The sequence below is a fragment of the Schistocerca americana genome, chromosome 10 (assembly GCF_021461395.2).
Source record: "Schistocerca americana isolate TAMUIC-IGC-003095 chromosome 10, iqSchAmer2.1, whole genome shotgun sequence".
Taxonomy (NCBI): Eukaryota; Metazoa; Arthropoda; class Insecta; order Orthoptera; family Acrididae; genus Schistocerca; species Schistocerca americana.
In genome coordinates, this window is record NC_060128.1 from 106,642,483 (window position 1) to 106,663,333 (window position 20,851).

General features: G+C 38.6%; 1 protein-coding gene across 1 annotated transcript in view; it reads right to left on the minus strand.

The window, feature by feature from the left end:
• The window catches only part of LOC124552403 (collagen alpha-1(I) chain-like), a 255,146-nt gene that overhangs the window by 58,633 nt on the left and 175,662 nt on the right, over positions 1-20,851 (minus strand). Inside the window, exons 17-22 of the mRNA XM_047126667.1 lie at positions 20,218-20,379; positions 16,556-16,717; positions 13,276-13,473; positions 13,091-13,144; positions 7,769-7,859; positions 1,405-1,665 (exon numbers count right to left, since the gene is read on the minus strand). Of these exons, the coding sequence (XP_046982623.1) occupies positions 1,405-1,665; positions 7,769-7,859; positions 13,091-13,144; positions 13,276-13,473; positions 16,556-16,717; positions 20,218-20,379 (928 nt within the window). The remainder of the gene's footprint in view (positions 1-1,404; positions 1,666-7,768; positions 7,860-13,090; positions 13,145-13,275; positions 13,474-16,555; positions 16,718-20,217; positions 20,380-20,851) is intronic.

Genomic DNA, 20,851 nt, shown 5'->3' on the forward strand with positions numbered 1-20,851 from the left:
CTACATCTACATCTACATACATATTCCACAATCCACCACACGGTGCGTGGCGTAGGGTACCTCGTACCACAACTAGCATCTTCTCTCCCTGTTCCACTCTCAAACAGAATGAGGGAAAAATGACTGCCTATATGCCTCTGTATGAGCCCTAATCCCTCTTATCTTATCTTTGTGGTCTTTCTGAGTTGGCGGCAGTAAAATTATACTGCAGTCAGCCTCAAATGCTGGTTCTCTAAATTTCCTCAGTAGCGATTCACAAAAAGAATGCCGCCTTTCCCCTAGAGACTCCCACCCAAGTTCCTGAAGCATTTCCGTAACACTCATGTGATGATCAAACCTACCAGTAACAAATCTAGCAGTCCGCCTCTGAATTGCTTCTATGTCCTCCCTCAATCAGATATGATAGGGATCCCAAACGCTCGAGCAGTACTCAAGAATAGGTCATATTAGTGTTTTATAAGCGGTCTCCTTTACAGATGAACCACATCTTCCCGATATTCTACAAATGAACCGAAGATGACTATCTGCCTTCCCCACAAATGCCATTACATGCTTGTCCCACTTCATATCGCTCTGCAATGTTACACCCAAATATTTAACTGACGTGACTGTGTCAAGCGCTACACTGCTGATGGAGTATTCAAACATTACAGGATTCTTTTTCCTATTCATCTGCATTAATTTACATTTATCTATATTTAGAGTTAGCTGCCATTCTTTACACCAATCACAAATCCTGTCCACATTATCTTGTATCCTCCTACAGTCACTCAATGACGACACCTTCCCTTACACCACAGCATCATCAACAAACAGTCGCACATTGCTATCCACCCAACCCAAAAGATCATTTATGTAGATAGAAAGCAACAGCGGACCTACCACACTTCCCTGGGGCACTCCAGATGATACCCTCACCTCCGACGAACATTCTCCATCGAGGACAACGTACTGGGTTCTATTACTTAAGAAGTCAAAGACAGAAGAAAGAAAGGACAACATGGAGAGGACTTGAAGGAGTACTGGAAAAATAGGAAACAACAGAGAAAGAAGAGCAGTAGGAGATGTTCTGTGATCTTCATTAGTTAATGTGAAGAGATTATAAATGAAAACCAAACAATGCATATGTTCTACAGTTTTACTTAATTTTGTTAACTGGTTTTTGGCTTAAAAGGCCATTGTCAGACTTCAACTATTAAAATAAACTGAAAACTGGTTAACAAAATGAAGTAGCATGGTAGAACATACACAATGTTGTGTTTTCATTTACAATTATGAAGTAGTTCTACCGAGAAGTGTCAGAATACACAGCAACCTCATGTACTGTCAAGTAAAGTACATGTCGCCACAGTATGTACATTCAGCTTTACTTAAAGTACCAGTATCGAGTGAAGACAGACTCACCTTGCTGACCAGCGCTGCCCTGCTCGCCTTTCATGCCCACGAAGCCACGCTCTCCTTTGCCTCCTGGCGGTCCCGCCGGGCCCAGAGGTCCCGGGAAACCCTGCAGGCCGGGCGGTCCGGGTGCTCCCCGCTCCCCGGGTCCTCCCGGAGCTCCCGCCTCACCCGGGGGTCCCGGTGGTCCGGGGTCTCCCCTGTCTGCCGGCTCCCCAGGTGGCCCCTGCTGTCCCACGGGACCTTGCGGTCCCCTCTCTCCCTGCCGACCTGGAGCAAGCGGAAGTTCTGTGTGTAATTCCTGTCCCTCTACTCTACTCCACTATAGTGACACTTTCATAGGAATTTGTACCGCCACTAAATAATAAAAGCAACTATCATAAACCTCTAACTTTACAATGTCAAACTATGGAAAATTCAGGATGGAATAATGGCTATATTGTGAAAAGACTTCACTGCTACTAACCATGTAGTGGAAACGTTGAGTTGTAGACAGGCACACACACATTCACGCAAATGCAACTGTCACATGCATGATGTAACACCTACAGCGCCTCTCGGTGTTGAAACAACAAAAATAGCTCCCAAATTAGCTCCCGTGTCCTTAAAATATCAATTCACAAAATGACCCAGATCCCTCCACAAGTAGTAATTACGAAAAATAAATAAAAACAAATAGAGTGAAATATCTAGTATAGAAAACAAAACAAAAGAAGAGGAAAATTTAATTATAAATTTTAGAAACATGGGAAGGGGGAAAAACAGTAGAAAATATTACAACATTAGTTATTCCAATACGTAAGTAAATCAGTATTATAGTCATAGAACTTAGGTCTGGGACACGAAAGATAGTGTTTATTAAAGTATAAATAGCCATAAGTTGTAATTACGATACTCCAGTCTCTAGTCTGTTCTAGTTCGGAAGTTATTTAGGACGTACAGCTTTAGAGAACAACAATTGGGACTTTATTAAACGGGGATCAACAATAAATCGTGACGAGATTGTTTTTGAGGATTGTCAATTCAAGACTTTAATTTGGACATTTATCAGATTAGATAAATGGGAAGGTTAATAGTAATCTCTCTGACTTTAATGTCAATTCGTGTGAATATTTAAACGCTTTACTGAACTGAGAATTTTAACCAGATTTGGACTTTGAATTGTGATAGTGGGAAACTTTAACTTCACGCGACTAGTGATCATAGTTAATGACAGTTTGCGGATATTAAATAGAAATAACTTATTTACCGAAAGTGACAGGATATTATCTAACATCTCTGATGCTAGCAGGAATCCTACTTAGACATCTAATTAAAGAACTTCTTTGAATGAGATCGTATGAGAACCTATGTATTAATAATTCTTGTCAATAAACTGACGTTGTTAATCTGAAACATAATACAAGTCTTGAACATTAATTTAACTTAGATTAATAAACATTAAGGTTATGCGATCTAGCCCCCAGAAAAAACTAGCGATTCGTAACTAAAACAATTGAACGAAAGGTTAAAGTATCGTCGTCTGTAAACATTGGTAGTAAAGCTACCAAAGATTATTTCTCTCAGAGTTGGGAAGCCTATACATGTAGTGACCCATGTTTAACATTGGGTTTTAAAAGAAATCGAACTGATACTTAGCTGGGACATATTAAATAAAAGTAAAACCTTTCAATGACAGTCAATGTGTAAAAAATAAAATCAAACTTTCACCTATTAGACGAAAAAGCGAAAACAGAAAAAGGGCTGCTACAATGACCACTGTGTGTGTGTGTGTGTGTGTGTGTGTGTGTGTGTGTGTGTGTTTTATCTAATTCAGAAGAAGGCTTTTTGGCTGAAAGCTAACTTGTTTAGTAATCTTTTTGTTGTGTCTTCTACAACTCAACATTTTCACTATATGGTAAATTTACAATGTATGAGAGCCACTAAAGGAAGTTGCTGTACACAGCAATCTGAAGAAAACGACAATGACTGTGGCAAAATCACTCATGGAAAATGCCATCACAATAAAGCACAGAGACAGACCTCAATGCTTGTTCGTGGTTTTTTGGACAAAATCAAAACCGTTACATTGCCTCAGCGACTGAAGTCACTAGATGTGGCTCCCTGCGACTTACTTCTATTACCAAGGTAGAAGAGAACTGTGAAAGTACATCATTTTGCCACCATTGGTGTCATGAAAACAGAGTCACCAAAGGAGCTGAACAACACAACAAAAAGTGAGTTCCAGAAGTGCTTCCAAAATTGGAAAAAGCGATGGCACAAGTGTTTTATATCTGGGGGAGATTACTTTGAAGGGGAGAAAATTGATGTTGATGAAGATATAGAGATACTTTTAACACTTAAAGAGTGCCGCACGAGTAATATTACATTGCTGTCGGCAGAGCAAAGATTGCCGCATCTCGCTGCAACTTTGCGAGAACTGCCGCAACTGTAATTTTATGAGCAGATGTCCTCATTCAACTCCTAGCTCCTGGGTGTAATATTACTGGTCCAGCAGTTCTCAGAAGGGAGACAGACACATGTAGTACACATTTCTGCCACATGTTCAGACTGCTTGATAATTTAGCAGGTACGGGTCACATACTTTACACGATCAATGCTACACAATATGGCACTGGCAACAGCTCTTGAAGAGAAATGTACTGGTCATGTTTGCTCTGATTTCTCTTATTTTATTTTGATGATCATTCCTACCTGTGTAGGTTGGGCTCAACAAAATATTTTTGCACTCGGAAGAGAAAATTGGTGACTGAAATTTCGTAAATAGATCTCGCCGCGATGAAAAACGTCTTTGCTTTCATGACTTCCATACCAACTCGCGTATCATATCTGCCACACTCTCTCCCCTATTACGTGATAATACAAAACGAGCTGCCCTTTTTTGCACCCTTTCGATGTCCGCCGTCAATCCCACCCAGTAAGGATCCCACACCGCGCAGCAATATTCTAACAGAGGACGAACGAGTGTAGCGTAAACTGTCTCTTTAGTGGACTTGTTGCATCTTCTAAGAGTCCTGCCAATGAAATGCAGCCTTTGGCTCGCCTTCCCCGCAATATTATCTATGTGGTCTTTCCAACTGAAGTTGTTCGTAATTTTAACACCCAGGTACTTATTTGAATTGACAGCCTTGAGAATTGTACTATTTATCGAGTAATCGAATTCCAACGGATTTCTTTTGGAATTCATGTGGATCACCTCACACTTTTCGTTATTTAGCGTCAACTGCCACCTGGCACACCATACAGCAATCTTTTCTAAATCGCTTTGCAACTGATACTGGTCTTCAGATGACTTTACTAGACAGTGAATTACAGCATTATCTGCGAACAACCTAAGAGAACTGCTCAGATTGTCAGCCCGGGTCATTTATATAGATCAGGAACAGCAGAGGTCCCAGGATGCTTCCCTGGAGAACACCTGATATCACTTCAGTTTTACTCAATGATTTGCCGTCGATTACTACAAACTGCGACCTTCCTGACAGGTAATTTCCTGATGGCAATTTCAAATGCATGTGTGCTGTACATGCAGGTAATAAAGAAAAAAATTCTGCCAGCCTGTTCATTATTGCTGTCTGCAAAGACTTGTCATCACCATGCGCCACTGACAGCCAGCCTAGAGCAAGTGGTGCTGAACTTTCACAACTGGATGGAAAACATTTCCTGCAAAGAATACCCATTCCACCGGGAAAGAAGAAGGCACAGAACACTTGTAGAGTGTGCTCAGAGAGGCGCAAGAAAGGAAGAGGAGTCACCAGAAGGAAGGATACTTCATCCAAACGTGATATGCAAAGTAGAGTTTTGTGTGTAATATTGCTTCCAGTTTTACCACTCAAAAAAGAACTATTTGAAATAAAAATCATTTGTGGAAATTTAACGCTCATGATCTCTGTATATAAATACATAAACTCTCGCATTTGTATAAATAAAAAGTCGGTAACATGCAAAAACAATTCTTTCTTATCTGAAAATAGCTTCCTTAGTTTTGATTTTCCTGATGAAAGGTTACACAGCAGAGCGCCATAAGTGACATGTATTTGAAGAGAAATTAATCCAAGTTTTATTCCTGTCTGAGACTACATATTTATGACTGTTCCTGAATCAGTACCAAAATGACAATGTACTGTACAAATGGTTGGCACTCAATGACAGACTAAGAAAATGGGTTGGTGTACAGGCATTAGTGGATTTGCATATACAGCTGACACTAAAAGTGTTAAGAAAACAAAAATTCCTGTTACTTTCACCTCATCTGTCACAAATCTCAAAAAACTTCACACTATAATGTGTTGAGTTCGACAAATTGTCAAAAACACAATGTTTAGCTGCTGCACAGTAATGCTCAGCCACTTGTCAGTGAGAAAATAACGACTGAGATCACAAAGTTTGGGCGGGAACCACTGAAACATCCACCTACAGTCTCATCTGACACTGTGCAATAACTACCTCTTTACTAAACTGAAAGAGATTTCTTTGTGGTATGAGATTTGAAGATGATGACTGCCTTCTGAAAGCTGCTAAACAGTGGCTGAAACATGCCGGTCCTCATTTATACCGGGCAGGAACACATGCCTCAGTTCCATGGCAGTGTAAGGCAGTTGAAAGCAATGGAGATTAAGTGGAAAAATGGCATTTTGTCTGTCAATAATGCACTGAATTTACTGTAAAATTATCAAATGTAGGGAAAATAAAATGGATGTTTGAAAAGAAAAAAATCATGTGTTGCTTTAGGATTGACTCTCATATTATCTCCGTCTTTTTTAATACAAGAGCTGATAAAAAAACTGAGACAGATTTTTTCTACAGACATTCTTTATTCCATTTCAATGTTTACATGATTTTTTTCGAAGTACTCCCATCCAATTTTAATGTGCTTTTTATAGCATCTCTGCTGGTCCTCGGACACATTTCAAGCCATTCTTTGTCAGGTCCTCGAGAATTGCCTCACTTTTCTCGAGTTCTGCATCAGGGTTCTCAAATCAAATGCTGCAAAGCTTTGCTTTCAGGGATGGGAACAGAAAAAAATATGACAGGGTGCAAGATTGGGGCTATTAGGCAGATTCGGTACATAGGTAATGTTGCATTGAGCCAGAAATTGGACAACTTGATTTGTGGCATCAGGGCATGAATTGTCATGATGAAGTCGCCATCCAGTGCAAGAAGTTCTGGTGGTCATTTCCTTGCAATGTGCTTCCTCAGAGCTTGGGGGGGGGGGGGGGGGTTTAACTACATGCTGGTAAAACATACCATGACAAAGAAAAAATGTGATTACCATCACTTTCCTGCAGATGGGACAATTTTAACTTTTTCTTAACCTGTTTTGGTATTGGAGAACCTGGCGATTCCCATACTGTGTTGTTTCATTTTCCGTCAGGACCATAATGACTCATCCCCAGTGGTAATCAATTCCAAACACATGTCCCCTCCAACAGCAAAGAGATGCAGCATCTCACAGCTCGTTTCCATTCACACACTCTTTTGTTTGAGAGCCAAAAAATATGGCACAAACATGGGTCATATGAAGATAATCATGCATAATCATAAAGATACTGCAAAATGAAATTCTCAATACTTCACTGAGGTTATATAAAGTTATCTGCTGATTGTCATAGACTATCAGAGCAGCTGGGTTGATCTTGACTTCAGCCACAGCAGAAGCTGAAACACCAGGCCCACCTCGCTTAACAAAGTTGGCCCTCTTTGAAGCCCTCGAACCACCTAAACACTGTCACATAAGGTAGCACATCTTCATCGTATGCTCACTTCAGCTTTTCCTATGTTTCCGTTACTGTACGGTTTAAATAAACACAGAATTTTATTGCGCCTTACTGTTCCTCTTGGGTCACCTCCAGTGACTGGCATGCGAAATGCAAAGAGCATCTACAAAACAGAGCATTACTACTAACCTACTGATACAATAGTGTGCCATCTATGGACATTAGATATAAAAGCCTGTTCTTTCCAAATATTCATGGCAGGCCAGCCGCTGTGGTCAAGCGGTTCTAGGCGCTTCAGTCTGGAACCATGCGGGCTACGATTACAGGTTCACATCCTGCTTCGGGCATGGATGGGTGTGATGTCCTTAGGTTTTTTGTAGTTCTAAGTCTAGGGGACTGATTACCTCAGATGTTAAGTCCCATAGTGCTTAGAGCCATTTTTTCATTCACGGCACAGACAGGAAACTAGGATGTGAGCTACAGGAAAAAATCATTCACAGCCTTTGTTGATCAGCCATCATAGTTTAATTGTAGTGTGAGCTTTGCGCAGACCTACAATTTAGTGTAAACATGCATGAAACCTTCGGCCATATGCTTTTTAGAGGTATGCTTGTGATGCCTGTCACTAAAAAGAGAGGAAAACACTGTGAGCGTACCTGGTGGTCCCTCAGGTCCCGGTGGTCCGTACGAGCCCCTCTCACCCTTCTCTCCAGGAGCTCCTGGCTGTCCCCGCAGTCCTGGCAGACCCTGTGGGAACAAAGCCACTTAATACTCGTAGCTGTAAACAAGAAAAAGGCAAAGGAGGAAAAGATAGACTTTTAGATTGATGGATTTCACCTAACAAGTACACTCTCTTTGATTTTCTTCATATTTAGGCGCAGTTCTCACTGGGACGACACAATTTGCGATACAATAAGGGGCAATAAAGATCGTGCGACATGATGCTTAGCAGTGGAACACTCATGTTCCCACTGAGGCAATACAATATGCAACTGCAATACAATAAGCAATATATCAAACGTAGTTCAGCTGTGAAAATAATCAGTTTTTGAAAACAACAATCAGTTCTTCTTTCTCATGCTGTCCAGTAAGTCTCCCATGACCATGGATTCTGGGTGACTTTACTGAACTCTAGCCCTTTTGCTGAACCTCACCATTCTTTTCCTTCATCCCTCTTCCTTCCCCCGCAACCCTCCAGGGAGAGAAGCCACTGGCCCCAAAAGTTAGCAAACTGCAATACATTTTATATGTGTGTTCTCCTGCCACCGTTTGGTGAGAAGATATTTTTATCTACCCAACTACACTATAAATATAATAGAGGGAAACATTTCATGTGGGAAAAATATATCTAAAAACAATGATGATGTAACTTACCAAACGAAAGCGTTGGTATGTTGATAGACACACAAATAAATCTGGTGTGAAAAAAGTCGAAAAAGTGTTGGTTAAAGATGAGCTATGTTGATCCTGTGGTGAATTTGGTTTGGTAACCAACGATGTGCACAAAGGTTAGGTGGTTTTGTTGTCGCCAAAACACGTTAAAGGGTGGAGAAATTTCGGAAAATTTCGAAAAAACTGCGTGTAAATGTATTAAAAGGCGTGGTTTTGTGGTGGCAGGTTATGAAAATGAGGCTAACAATTGTCTGACGAAGAAATAATGAGGTAAAAACCTGTGGGAAGCGGCTAAAAATCATCAGTGATGTGGGAAAAATGGAAATAAAGCGAAAGTTGTTAGAACTAGCCGAAATGGTTGTTTAATAGATGAAAGGAACTGTTTGTGAACTGGGAACGGTGGATTTTATAGCAGCAGTAGTGTTGAAAGCGGAAAAAAAATTCTTTTTGGTTATGGTTTGGAAGTGGGTTACGTATTATTGAGTATATATAGGCAGGATAAAATTGTACGGTAGATTACGGTAAAAAGGAGAAGGTGAATACAAAGTGAAACTACTTGCAAAAACAGAAAGAGAAAGTAAGATGACAGAAAAGATTTCGAAATGCAACAGTGGCAATAACAAACGTAGTTGTTGGGTTCAAATTGATGATGTGAATATAATAGAAGGAAACATTCCACATGGGAAAAATATATCTAAAAGCAAAGATGATGTAACTTACCAAACGAAAGCATTGGTATGTTGATAGACTAGTCTCACTTCAAAACCGGAAAACATTTTTTTCTGAATACTCCTCAAGCTGAGCCATATACTGGGTTTGTGAACTATAGTTCAACCATTTTGACACGTTAGCTATATTTCGTACACAGCAATCTTGACATAAAATCCACTGAATGTAATCTGGTCAGTGACAACATTATTGTGACTCTTCAAGCTTTCCCGGCAAAGATGTTGTAAACAGTTGATATGTCTATCAACATACCAACGCTTTCGTTTGGTAAGTTACATCATCTTTGTTTTTCAACTACATTATAATTACATTATAGTTCAACTATGGCTCATCGTGAGCTCTCTCAACACAAGAAATTCTACAAATTGTACAGAATCAGTCCAGACAGTTTCCACTTTTTGGTACAGCAAGTATCAGCTTCTCTGACAAATACAGGACATAAATTTTGTATTTGGTATTTCTCCTTCTGAGGAGCTTCTCATTACAATAAATTAAGTTGATGAAAGTGCATGAATAACATTAAAAATGTCACCGTGAAAACTTTATTGTTTGTAAACCTGTAAGGTAGTTTATCAATGAGGTATGTATAAAAATAATGGTTACAAACAACTATACACAGTATAGTATTTCGATAACTGTTGATTTTCACAAAACAGTATATGACTCCGCTTGAGGACCATTCAGACAAAATGTTGATGGTTTTGAAGTGAGATGCGTCACCGTCGATTGTGTAGCAGTGGCTGGTGAATTCTGCATAGGGGTATATTTGTGTCTGAAGAAATGAAAGAAGCCCATGGTGATCAGCAAAATCCCCAACATGTCCCCCTCAGCTTCACCCAGCTGCTCATTCAGACGTAACAGGAATTTAGGTTTCACATCTCTTTTATACCTTGCACAAAGTTTCCTAAAATCATGGAAGAGAGACTTAAAAAACTTCCAATCAGTATCATCGCAGATGAATCCTGGTGTCTTTTTATTTTAGTAAGCTCATCATTTTCAGCTTCAGTTTATGTTGGAAGCACATGAAAAAGAAAAACACGAGGCAACTCTGCACTCCACATAGCAGGCGGTAATAGCTACGCATGTAGCACATAACTTCCTACCTTGACACAATGAATCTCCAAAATATCTCATATATTATCTCAAGACTAGGAAGAAGTATCACTCTCCTTCCACCGTAAAAACAATTTTGACACATTAGTTATATTTCATACACAGCAATCTTGACATAAAACCCACTGAATGTAAGCTGGTCAGCGACATTATTGTGACTCTCCCGGCAGATATGCTGTAAATAGTCTTCACAGGTTTGCTGCCGGATCATATTATGCAAATTCCACAATATTTCCTCGGAGCAACTGTTCAACATCTTCTGGTGGTTGAACCTTGCTGGTGGCTAGATACGACTGACAGTATCTGCACATTGATGCCCCATTTCTAGAACATGCATGTGAAGAATGCACGAAAATTGCAATTTGCAGACAGATTGTGCCATATTCAAACTCCCTCTGCCGAAAATCGCAGGGCGGCTCTCCTGCGTGTGCACTGTACGCTGTGTTTGCCCACAGTGTGATTTCCATGCCTGCGCATTCTTCACACATGTGTTCAACATGCAGATACTGTCAGTCAACCTAGCCACCAGCAAGGTTGAACCACCTGAAGATGTGGGACAGTTGCTCCAAGGAAATATTGTGAACCTGCACAACGTGATCCGGTGGCAAACTCGTGAAGACAATTTACAACATTATTCACTGCAAATTTTTCAAAATATGCCCAATAGTCTACTTGTCTGTGAAGTATCACAATAACCACAGAAAATAACAAAAAGAAAACCAGTCATTATCAAACTTATATCAGATGCAGGAAAATCAATTCTTTTACTGACAATGTAGGAAAATATTAATTACTACTTACTGTAAAAATGACATGTCAAGTTGCAGACAGGCCCAATTAAAACACACCTGCACATAAGCTTTTGGGGAATGCCTTTGTCAGAGCCAAAAGACAGCAAAACGGATAATGTGCACAAATCCCAAAACAGTGCTTTTTAATTATTTACATGAAAAGTAAAAATTTTACTGAGTAACTAAAGAGACAGATGTAGCTTTGCTTCATTTACATAAAAAAAGTTTGCGTTTAGGCACATTGGAACACTTGAAATTTCCCTTGCCATATATTGTATAACAAGTTGCATGGAGTGGCAAGCACTCTGTGTTGCAACATGTGACATGAAAGAGATACGTGTGTGTCGTATCACTGTTTTCCTAGTGTTAACCAGTTTTTCTGACATTTCTATGCAGCAATGTGGGTTGATTCCGCATTGTATTGCCTGTTGTATCATTTCTGTGTGAACTGAACCTTATTGCACTTTAAGATCAGTTTCTGGACATCACTGTCCCAAAGCAGTACAAAACAGTTCTCAAAGGTGCTCAGTGAATACCCTTTGAGGATCAAAAGACTTCTGATGGTTGTTAAGCAGATACATAAAAATTTCCAGCAAATTATTGGTGCTGAGTCTTGCTAGAAGCAGCTGTTTCCACTTTTTTTTAATTCTTTATATTTTATTGATATTAGAGATATTCAGTTCTTCCCTAAATTCTCAATTTCAAAATCTGTCAGCTCTCATGCATTCCTTCTAAGAGCAGTAAAGGGATGAACATGTACTGCCAGAATTCTAAATTAGGAAATTAGAGAAGAACCTAATACCGTATTTAGCCAAGTATAAGACAACCATGAATATAATATGACCTGAATATAAGATGGTCCTCCTTTTTCTAAAAGTCTCCTTGGAAAATTTTATTTTTAACATATTTTGACTAATCTAAATTAGAAACTGTTTTATTGACATAAAGTATGTGTCAAAAAGTTAACATTATATCCGTTTCAAACTTACGGACTTTATTGACAGGCTACATTTTGATATCACCAGGAGAAATAAAATAAACAAAAAGGAAAGGTATACATTAATTTTCAGACCATTTTCTTCTAACTTTTTGCTAACTGACTCTGTAGGCTATGGTATCAATATTTTTAATCATCATCATCCTAACAGCACAATCATGGAACTTATATCTTTGTCATCACAAATATCTGGTTCTTTCTTCCGAATATGTTGCTATTTGTGAAGTCATCATTATGGTGGGACCTAAGAACGCAACTGGAAGTTGTGACAGTATTATCTATCACATACACTGAAGCTTCTGAAATGAGTCATCAGAAACAGGTGAATTATATCGTGTCGCCCACAGTTTAAAACAGAATCTTTTAACAGTCCCCTCCCTATACACTTATGAGACAATAATATTCTTATACCACAAACCATAATTTTCCATGAGAAATCATTTTGATCATTTGCATAACACATGGAATAAAGATAATTTTAGGCTTCCCACTCGATGAATAAAATTATATACTCAGCCTTCACATTATATGCAACATATGCAATCTTCCACAAGCTAAAGGCTAAAATCATTCCGAATATGGGGCTAGATCTACTGAAAAAGAACTACATCACACTCTGATGAAGAAATGTTAATCTCAGTGGAAGGGTTCAAGAACTATTAACTGACAATGTAAACAGGATGTTAACAATCATTATAATTACTAAGTAACCATGACTTTATTCTCAGGAAAATAAGTACTGATTTTAGACTATTGCTTCAGCTTATTAAAATTTATATAACTGAGATGAATTACTATTTTTTGACTTTTCTTCTGTACTATAATCAGATGGGTTATCCGTGTATGTAATGAGAGAATAAATATACCATTTTTAAAGGCTGACAAAGCGCAACAGCTTTCATCTGCGTTCATTATTTTACGTGCAAGATTATTTGTACATTTAAGACTGCACTTACAATCAATCCGCTAGCACCAGAATGTCCTTTGTCACCCTTAGATCCAGGTGGTCCCTGAGGAAATAAAGCAGAAAATCAGAACATAAAATAGAGGAACTGCCACAAAATTTATGTTGAATGGACTTTAAATATGTACTATATTTTCCACGGAAGGAGAGATATGTACCACCAGCACTTTCACTCACCGGAAGGCCGTCAGATCCCTGCTGGCCCGTCTCACCCCGGACACCTGGAGGTCCTGGAGGTCCTACAGGACCGCGCTCTCCAGGGAATCCCCGGTCCCCTCTAGATCCGGAAGGTCCCGACAGTCCGGGAGGACCCGGCGATCCGGGCTCTCCGTCCTTCCCTGGTGTTCCAGGATTTCCAGCTGCTCCTGGGAGTCCCTGAAAAGTTCAAAAGCTTCTCATTACTCAGTGATTGTTATCTCTTATGCCATTAGCAGCAAGAGAAATAAATCTGTAGATATATTTGCAATAAGAAAACTCCATTTTTTGTTAATACATAATCGTGTATTCGATTTCTCACATATACGTATTTAGTGAACAGCATTCATCTAGGAGTACATAGAACACATTAATATTATATTATTGTATATAGTGTATGAATATAAGCTGCATCTACATCTTTTACATGAGATTATAGTAAAATGAAAATGTTGAATATACGCCGCACTACTAAATTTACCTGTGATTACCAAGTAACTACTACTATGTACATGATGCAGACAAACTATGTTGGCAGCCACACATAACAACTGAGCAACTCCAAGTTATCAGCTATGCATTATGCACAGAATCACAGAAAGCTGGAAGCTGGACACAGATTTCATGCAGACGGGGGAGGTGGGGGGGGGGGGGGGGGGAGGGGGACACTCATCAGAGGTGTCAGCCGGAGTGGCCGAGCGGTTCTAGGCGCTACAGTCTCCTCTCAGGCCAGTTGTTCCTGGTTGGCCGGGTTCCCCATCCTTACCGGGCTCACCCTACAACAGACCACTATGGTCGCAGGTTCGAATCCTGCCTCCGGCACGGATGTGTGTGATGTCCTTAGGTTAGTTAGGTTTAAGTAATTCTAAGTTCTAGGGGACTGATGACCTCAGAAGTTAAGTCCCATAGATCTCAGAGCCATTTGAACCATTCATCAGAGGTGTGCAAGTGAGAGAAACTCTTAAATAGTTCAAAAACTAGGTGTCCATTTCGATAGCAAAAGTGCAAATACCCACACGTGCAAAAGGACTTTCTTGATTTTATAGTTCGAAACTGAAATGATTCCGGTTGGCCTTGTAAACAATTTGCCTATGGAATTTAAAGTTTCATATGTGTGGATTTGGCCATTTATGCAACGAAATAATCTATCTGTTCATCACAGAACTATAATTGCACAAAAACTGCCTCAAGCCTGCAAAAACAGTTTGATATCTTTCCTGTTTTAGGTGGTCCAGCTTCAATTGAATTTTTTGTATTTACATTCATAATTAGGGAATACACAAAAAACACCAGTCTATTTTGGTATGCCAAACAACACTGTAGTAAAGACATTATGAATTAAGTCCAAAAAGCTGCTTCTTTTTTTTGAGATGTTTATTTAATCACGACAGGCCTGTTTCAGCACTATTGCCATCATCAGGCGATCTGAAAGTAATGGTTTTATTATATATTATCTTCTAGGACAGATGGTAGCCTACTAGTCATATATGAGATTGACAACCATACATTTATGGAATTCTTAAGTTACCTATAACATCACTGGTTCATCACTTAAGCGTTTCTCTTATGTCATTTAAGGTTATTTTATGCCATAGCTTTCATAGTCTATATTTGTTGGAAGTTATAGCCTGAATTTTATTTAAGACTTTTATCCATTGTGGATGTGGAACACTGCGACTGTGGTGTGAAAAGGTTTTCAGAAATTACTGCAACCAGTCGCCTTTTATGTAGATGTATTTTATTTAACCATGACCGGTTTCGAGCTGCCTAGCAACTCATCATCAGATGGTATATACATTTAGTGCTTTTTTGTACCCATTGTGTGGGTGGTTGAGTATCTGTGGAGATAAATCTTTCTGCAGGTATATATATATCTCTTTTAGGACGTATTTTGGAACCATTGTGTCTTGTTTTTCACAATTTCAAAAGTTAAAACTTCCACTAGATGTAATTAGGAGTTACATTCTCTAAGATACATTGCTTATTAAATTTGATGGCAAGAATAGTTTTCATTAGTTTCACTTTGCACTTCCTGTATTTGTTCATTGTTCCTTTTACCTGGCTAGGTAGCAAAATAAGACTTTTATCCATTGTGGATGTGGAACACTGCGACTGTGGTGTGAAAAGGTTTTCAGAAATTACTGCAACCAGTCGCCTTTTATGTAGATGTATTTTATTTAACCATGACCGGTTTCGAGCTGCCTAGCAACTCATCATCAGATGGTATATACATTTAGTGCTTTTTTGTACCCATTGTGTGGGTGGTTGAGTATCTGTGGAGATAAATCTTTCTGCAGGTATATATATATCTCTTTTAGGACGTATTTTGGAACCATTGTGTCTTGTTTTTCATAATTTCAAAAGTTAAAACTTCCACTAGATGTAATTAGGAGTTACATTCTCTAAGATACATTGCTTATTAAATTTGATGGCAAGAATAGTTTTCATTAGTTTCACTTTGCACTTCCTGTATTTGTTCATTGTTCCTTTTACCTGGCTAGGTAGCAAAATAAGACTTTTATCCATTGTGGATGTGGAACACTGCGACTGTGGTGTGAAAAGGTTTTCAGAAATTACTGCAACCAGTCGCCTTTTATGTAGATGTATTTTATTTAACCATGACCGGTTTCGAGCTGCCTAGCAACTCATCATCAGATGGTATATACATTTAGTGCTTTTTTGTACCCATTGTGTGGGTGGTTGAGTATCTGTGGAGATAAATCTTTCTGCAGGTATATATATATCTCTTTTAGGACGTATTTTGGAACCATTGTGTCTTGTTTTTCACAATTTCAAAAGTTAAAACTTCCACTAGATGTAATTAGGAGTTACATTCTCTAAGATACATTGCTTATTAAATTTGATGGCAAGAATAGTTTTCATTAGTTTCACTTTGCACTTCCTGTATTTGTTCATTGTTCCTTTTACCTGGCTAGGTAGCAAAATAAGACTTTTATCCATTGTGGATGTGGAATTTCTGAATTAGTAATTTCTGAAAACCTGAATTTTATTTGTTGTGTGTGACAATTTTTTGTTTGACGTTTAACCAACGATGTTATAAGTCAAACAAAAAATTGTCACACACAGACAAATTCAAGCTCTACTCTGCCCAATTACCTGATATTATCAAGGTTTTATTGCACTTGTTTTAAATTAATTTGGTATATGAGAATTTAATATTGTTGTAAAATGATCCACAGATAAATGTGTGATGAAGAGACAGACAGTGATGTGGAGTTTCTCTGCAGCCAGCGACACCCACCTGGAATCCCCGTGGGCCACCAGGTCCCGGCGGACCCCTCTCTCCGTCTGATCCCGGTGGTCCTGGAGGTCCCTGGATTCCTGGAGCACCATCCTTTCCGGGGTCTCCTCTCGGGCCAGTCGTTCCCGGTTGGCCGGGTTCCCCATCTTTACCGGGCTCACCCTACAACAGAAAAGAGTGACAAATGGAACATGCGCATTTTCACATATATGACATATGTTTAACATTTTCAGGGAAAGCCTGTCAGAATGGTTGCTATTATAGTAAGAGTCATCAATCTGAACTGGACTCGATGCAGATCTCCGGGCTAGCCTATCTTCTACTACACCCCATGTCAACTTGAAACTGCTAACTATTCAAGGCTTCACCTCCCTCTACAATTTTTACTTCACACATTTCCCTCTATCACCAAATTAACTATTCCTTCAAGACTCTGCACATTTGCTGCCCATCAATGACTTCTTTGAGTCAGGTTGTACCATAAAATGCTTTTCTTCCCTATTTGATTCAGTTCCTTTTCCTCAGTTACACAATCTACTGATCAAATCTTCAGCATTTTTCTGTGACAGCAGATGTCAAAAGCTTCTATTCTCCTCACTTTTGTACTGTTTATTGTACACATTTCACTTCGACATAATGCTACACTCCAACTCAATACTTCCAGAATATATTTCCTAACACTTACATGTATGTTTTATACTTTTCTCTTTTCTCGTTACAGCCAGCCTATACGTTGTATCCAATTTACTTCTGTCATTGTCAGTTATTTTTCTGTCCAAATAGTAAAACTCTTCAACTCCTTCCTACATTCAATTTCCAGTCTAATTGCTTTCACAGCACTCAACTCAGTTTGATTAAATTCCTTGATGGTATTCACCTTATAACCTCTTTCTAAGACAGTATCCATTCTGGCAATCTAAGTTCCTTACCATCTCTGACAGTATCACAATGTTATCAGCAAATCTGAAAGGTTTATTTCTTCTTTGTGACTTAATTTCCTTTCCAAATTTCTCCTTAATATCCTTCACTGCTACTCAATGTGCGCATTGAATAACACAGGGAATAGCTACAACTTTTCTTTATTTCTACTTCTCTTTCACGCCCATCTTCTGTTAGAAATGCTGTCTGGTTTTCTACTCAAGCAATCCATGCTAGTTATGCCAGGCCACAAGGAGAATGTGGTGGGGAAGCTCTGAAGGCAAAACTTATAAAGATAGGTTTCCACACACCATTATATGCAACTGTGATGAGGTCAACAGATTTCTGAACGTCTCAAATACTACACTTGAGTGAAATTCTGTTTCATTCATTCATGCTACAGCTGGAGACTCAATGACTTGTTTTAGTTTTTCTAGCCTCCATTCAAACAGAATGTTAGCTGTTGAGACGCACTTGATTCAGAGGCTATTGACAAAAGTTTACTAAAATTTTCTGCTATGGTCAACTGGTTACAAGGAAAGAAAGTTACCACAACAAGCTAAATAAACTGTGCCAAATACCAAGGATAATTAAAGTATTGTATGGGGGGGAGGGGGATTTTAGAAAATGGGACTTTCAAAAGATTTTAAGCCCAAATTACAACACTTTCACCAATTGACTGTTCTTTTATTTCTTTTCAGACAATATTCCAATTTTAGCACTATAGGCATTTTAAAGTTATTAATTATTATCCTATTGTAATCGTTCATATTGCATGTTAAGGTCAAGAACATGGTACACAACATGTGACCATACAGCTAATGTTGTTTCAATGTCACTTATAGCACTAGGCTTGAATTCATCAATTTAGTACACAACCTGATGCCTTGATGTTACATACAGGATGCACAAACTAAAAATCTTTTTCGTGCTTACTACCAAGTCATTATATTAAGTACACGCATACAGGCCATTCCAAAACCATAGATTCAAATTAATTCTGGAAGTAGAGAAAATAAAAAGAAATAGATTTACTTATGGTACATGTGGTCTACGATGGCAGTTTTTGATGCCAGGGAAAATTTACACAGGCAGTAGCTTAGCATGCTAATTATAGCAGTGCCATTTAGAGGAACTGCTCCAATGTGCAACCCCTGGTTTGTATGCAAGCAGTACATCAACAGACCATTGCATGTTGTGTCCTTTCGAAGATTCCTAACATGACCGCAATGAAACCATCAGCGACGGCTATTCTACTGATGGTTTCATAAACCAGCTGCTCTGTATGCCCCCAGAAGAAGAAATCCAGACATGAGGTCAGGTGAGCTGGCTGGCCATGCCACAGGGTCACCTCGGCCGACCCGTCAATTCCCGAAGGCGGCTCTCATATTAGCGTCACAGCAATGGTGAAACAGGCTAGCGCCCCACTGTGCTGGAAGCCATCTTTTATCTAGCATTCAGAGACACATCCAAACAGTACAGCCAACCATCAACACCCAGAGCAGTTTTGCATGTCCATTCACATTCCTAGTCGGCGACACCAACACAACAACTTTCGTAAGCACCACTAACAAAATGTTCCCTAACATTACAAAGTGACTTCAGAGACAATACATTCCTTATTGAAATATATTTGTTTTGACGTTCTCTATCTTCTGTACTAATTTGAATAAATAGTTTCCTAACAGCCTGTAATCAATACGTAACACTTTTGAGAATTGTGCCTGCAGTCAAACAATTATTAATCGCAAAAAATCAGTATATCTTGTCTATTATTTACATATTTTGTTCTTTAGGAAATTTTCTTAATTACAGTACATGTATAACTAATATTGTTAACTGCTGAAACTTTTAAGAATTGTACTGTAATTAAAAAATTATTTCATGTTTGATAAAAAAGATTCATTTCATTATCAATGAAGTCAAATATAAAATTGGTTACAGTAGACAGCACAAATGCAAAATCACTTGTGCACAGAAATTCAAATTATGAATTTACCACATTATTGATGCAAACTGGTCAATGTTTAATAAAGATTGCATTAATAAATTATGTAACTAATATGACTCACTGTTATTCTCTTTGGGCTCATGCCACAACCGATTTTTGTTTAGCACTAGTATGTATAGTGAGTTTGTTCACAAATGTGGATAAGGAAAGATAAATGTGACTGAAGTGAGTTGCAATGGTGATATTGTGAGGATTGACTGACTGAAAATGCAATAAATAATAACTGAACAAACAATAAGGTGTCTTTAAACTATTTATTTAAGTGAATAATTTATCTTAAATTGGACATGAGAAAAATTACTAACTACTGTGCTTTTTTGTTTGCTTCTGAAGCACTGAATATTGGCAGCTACATACCTCTTGATGTAGTAATAAAAGGTTTCCTGACTAACATGAGACTTTTAATTTTCATTTAGAAGGGAGCTGCAATTAGAAGCCTCAAGTGCAACAATGTCCAAAAGGAAGAACAGTCAACTGGCAATAAACAACTTCACATAACAGTGACTTCTAAAAGTAGAAAAATTCTCAAAGTCAATGTCATGCATCATTATTATATGTACATTATGAGTAGACTTACACGAACAGCACAAAGAAAAGCTATTTAGAAATGAAATCAATCCATTTTTTTACAAGTAAATAAAATATTGTCTAATGTTTTGTGAACTATGAAAGATATCCCTGCAAACAGGTATGAAATTGTGAACATAAAATGAACTCAATGGGATGGACTTACGGCAAATCCACGGTCTCCAGGTGGTCCGATGGGGCCGGGCAATCCCTGTGATCCAGGTGGTCCGGGCTCTCCGGGTTTCCCGTCTGCTCCCTGAATACCCCTCTCTCCAGGATTTCCAGGCTTACCAGGTGGTCCAGTACGTCCCTGACTTCCTCTCAGACCCTAAAACAAACAAATTATTTTGTAAAAGAAGACAGAACAAATTATTTCACAAATAGCAGCTCAACTCATTTGTATTTTTAATATTTGCAGACAGTTGCTGCCAAGAAACACTCCACATCTCACAACATAATATTTATAATGAAACTATTATCCATCTTGTTTCTCTGTAATCCAGTGAATAAGCCTAATACAATTACATGAAACATGATGGTAAACATAATACTAATAATAATAATAATAATTCAGTTGCAAAAATGGCATGGTATTTGTTCTTATCTACATTGTAAACATCTCTGAACTCAGATGTACAGAATGTTTCAAAAAGAATGTCCTGATTTTTGTCAGTAATAATTACGAACCATGAGACATACCAGCAAGGAAATGTGTGTTGTTTGAATGGGTGTGATCTAGAGCTTCAGAAAATTGCTGTTAGATGTCAACAATCAGAAGATGGTGCCCACTCAATAGAAGG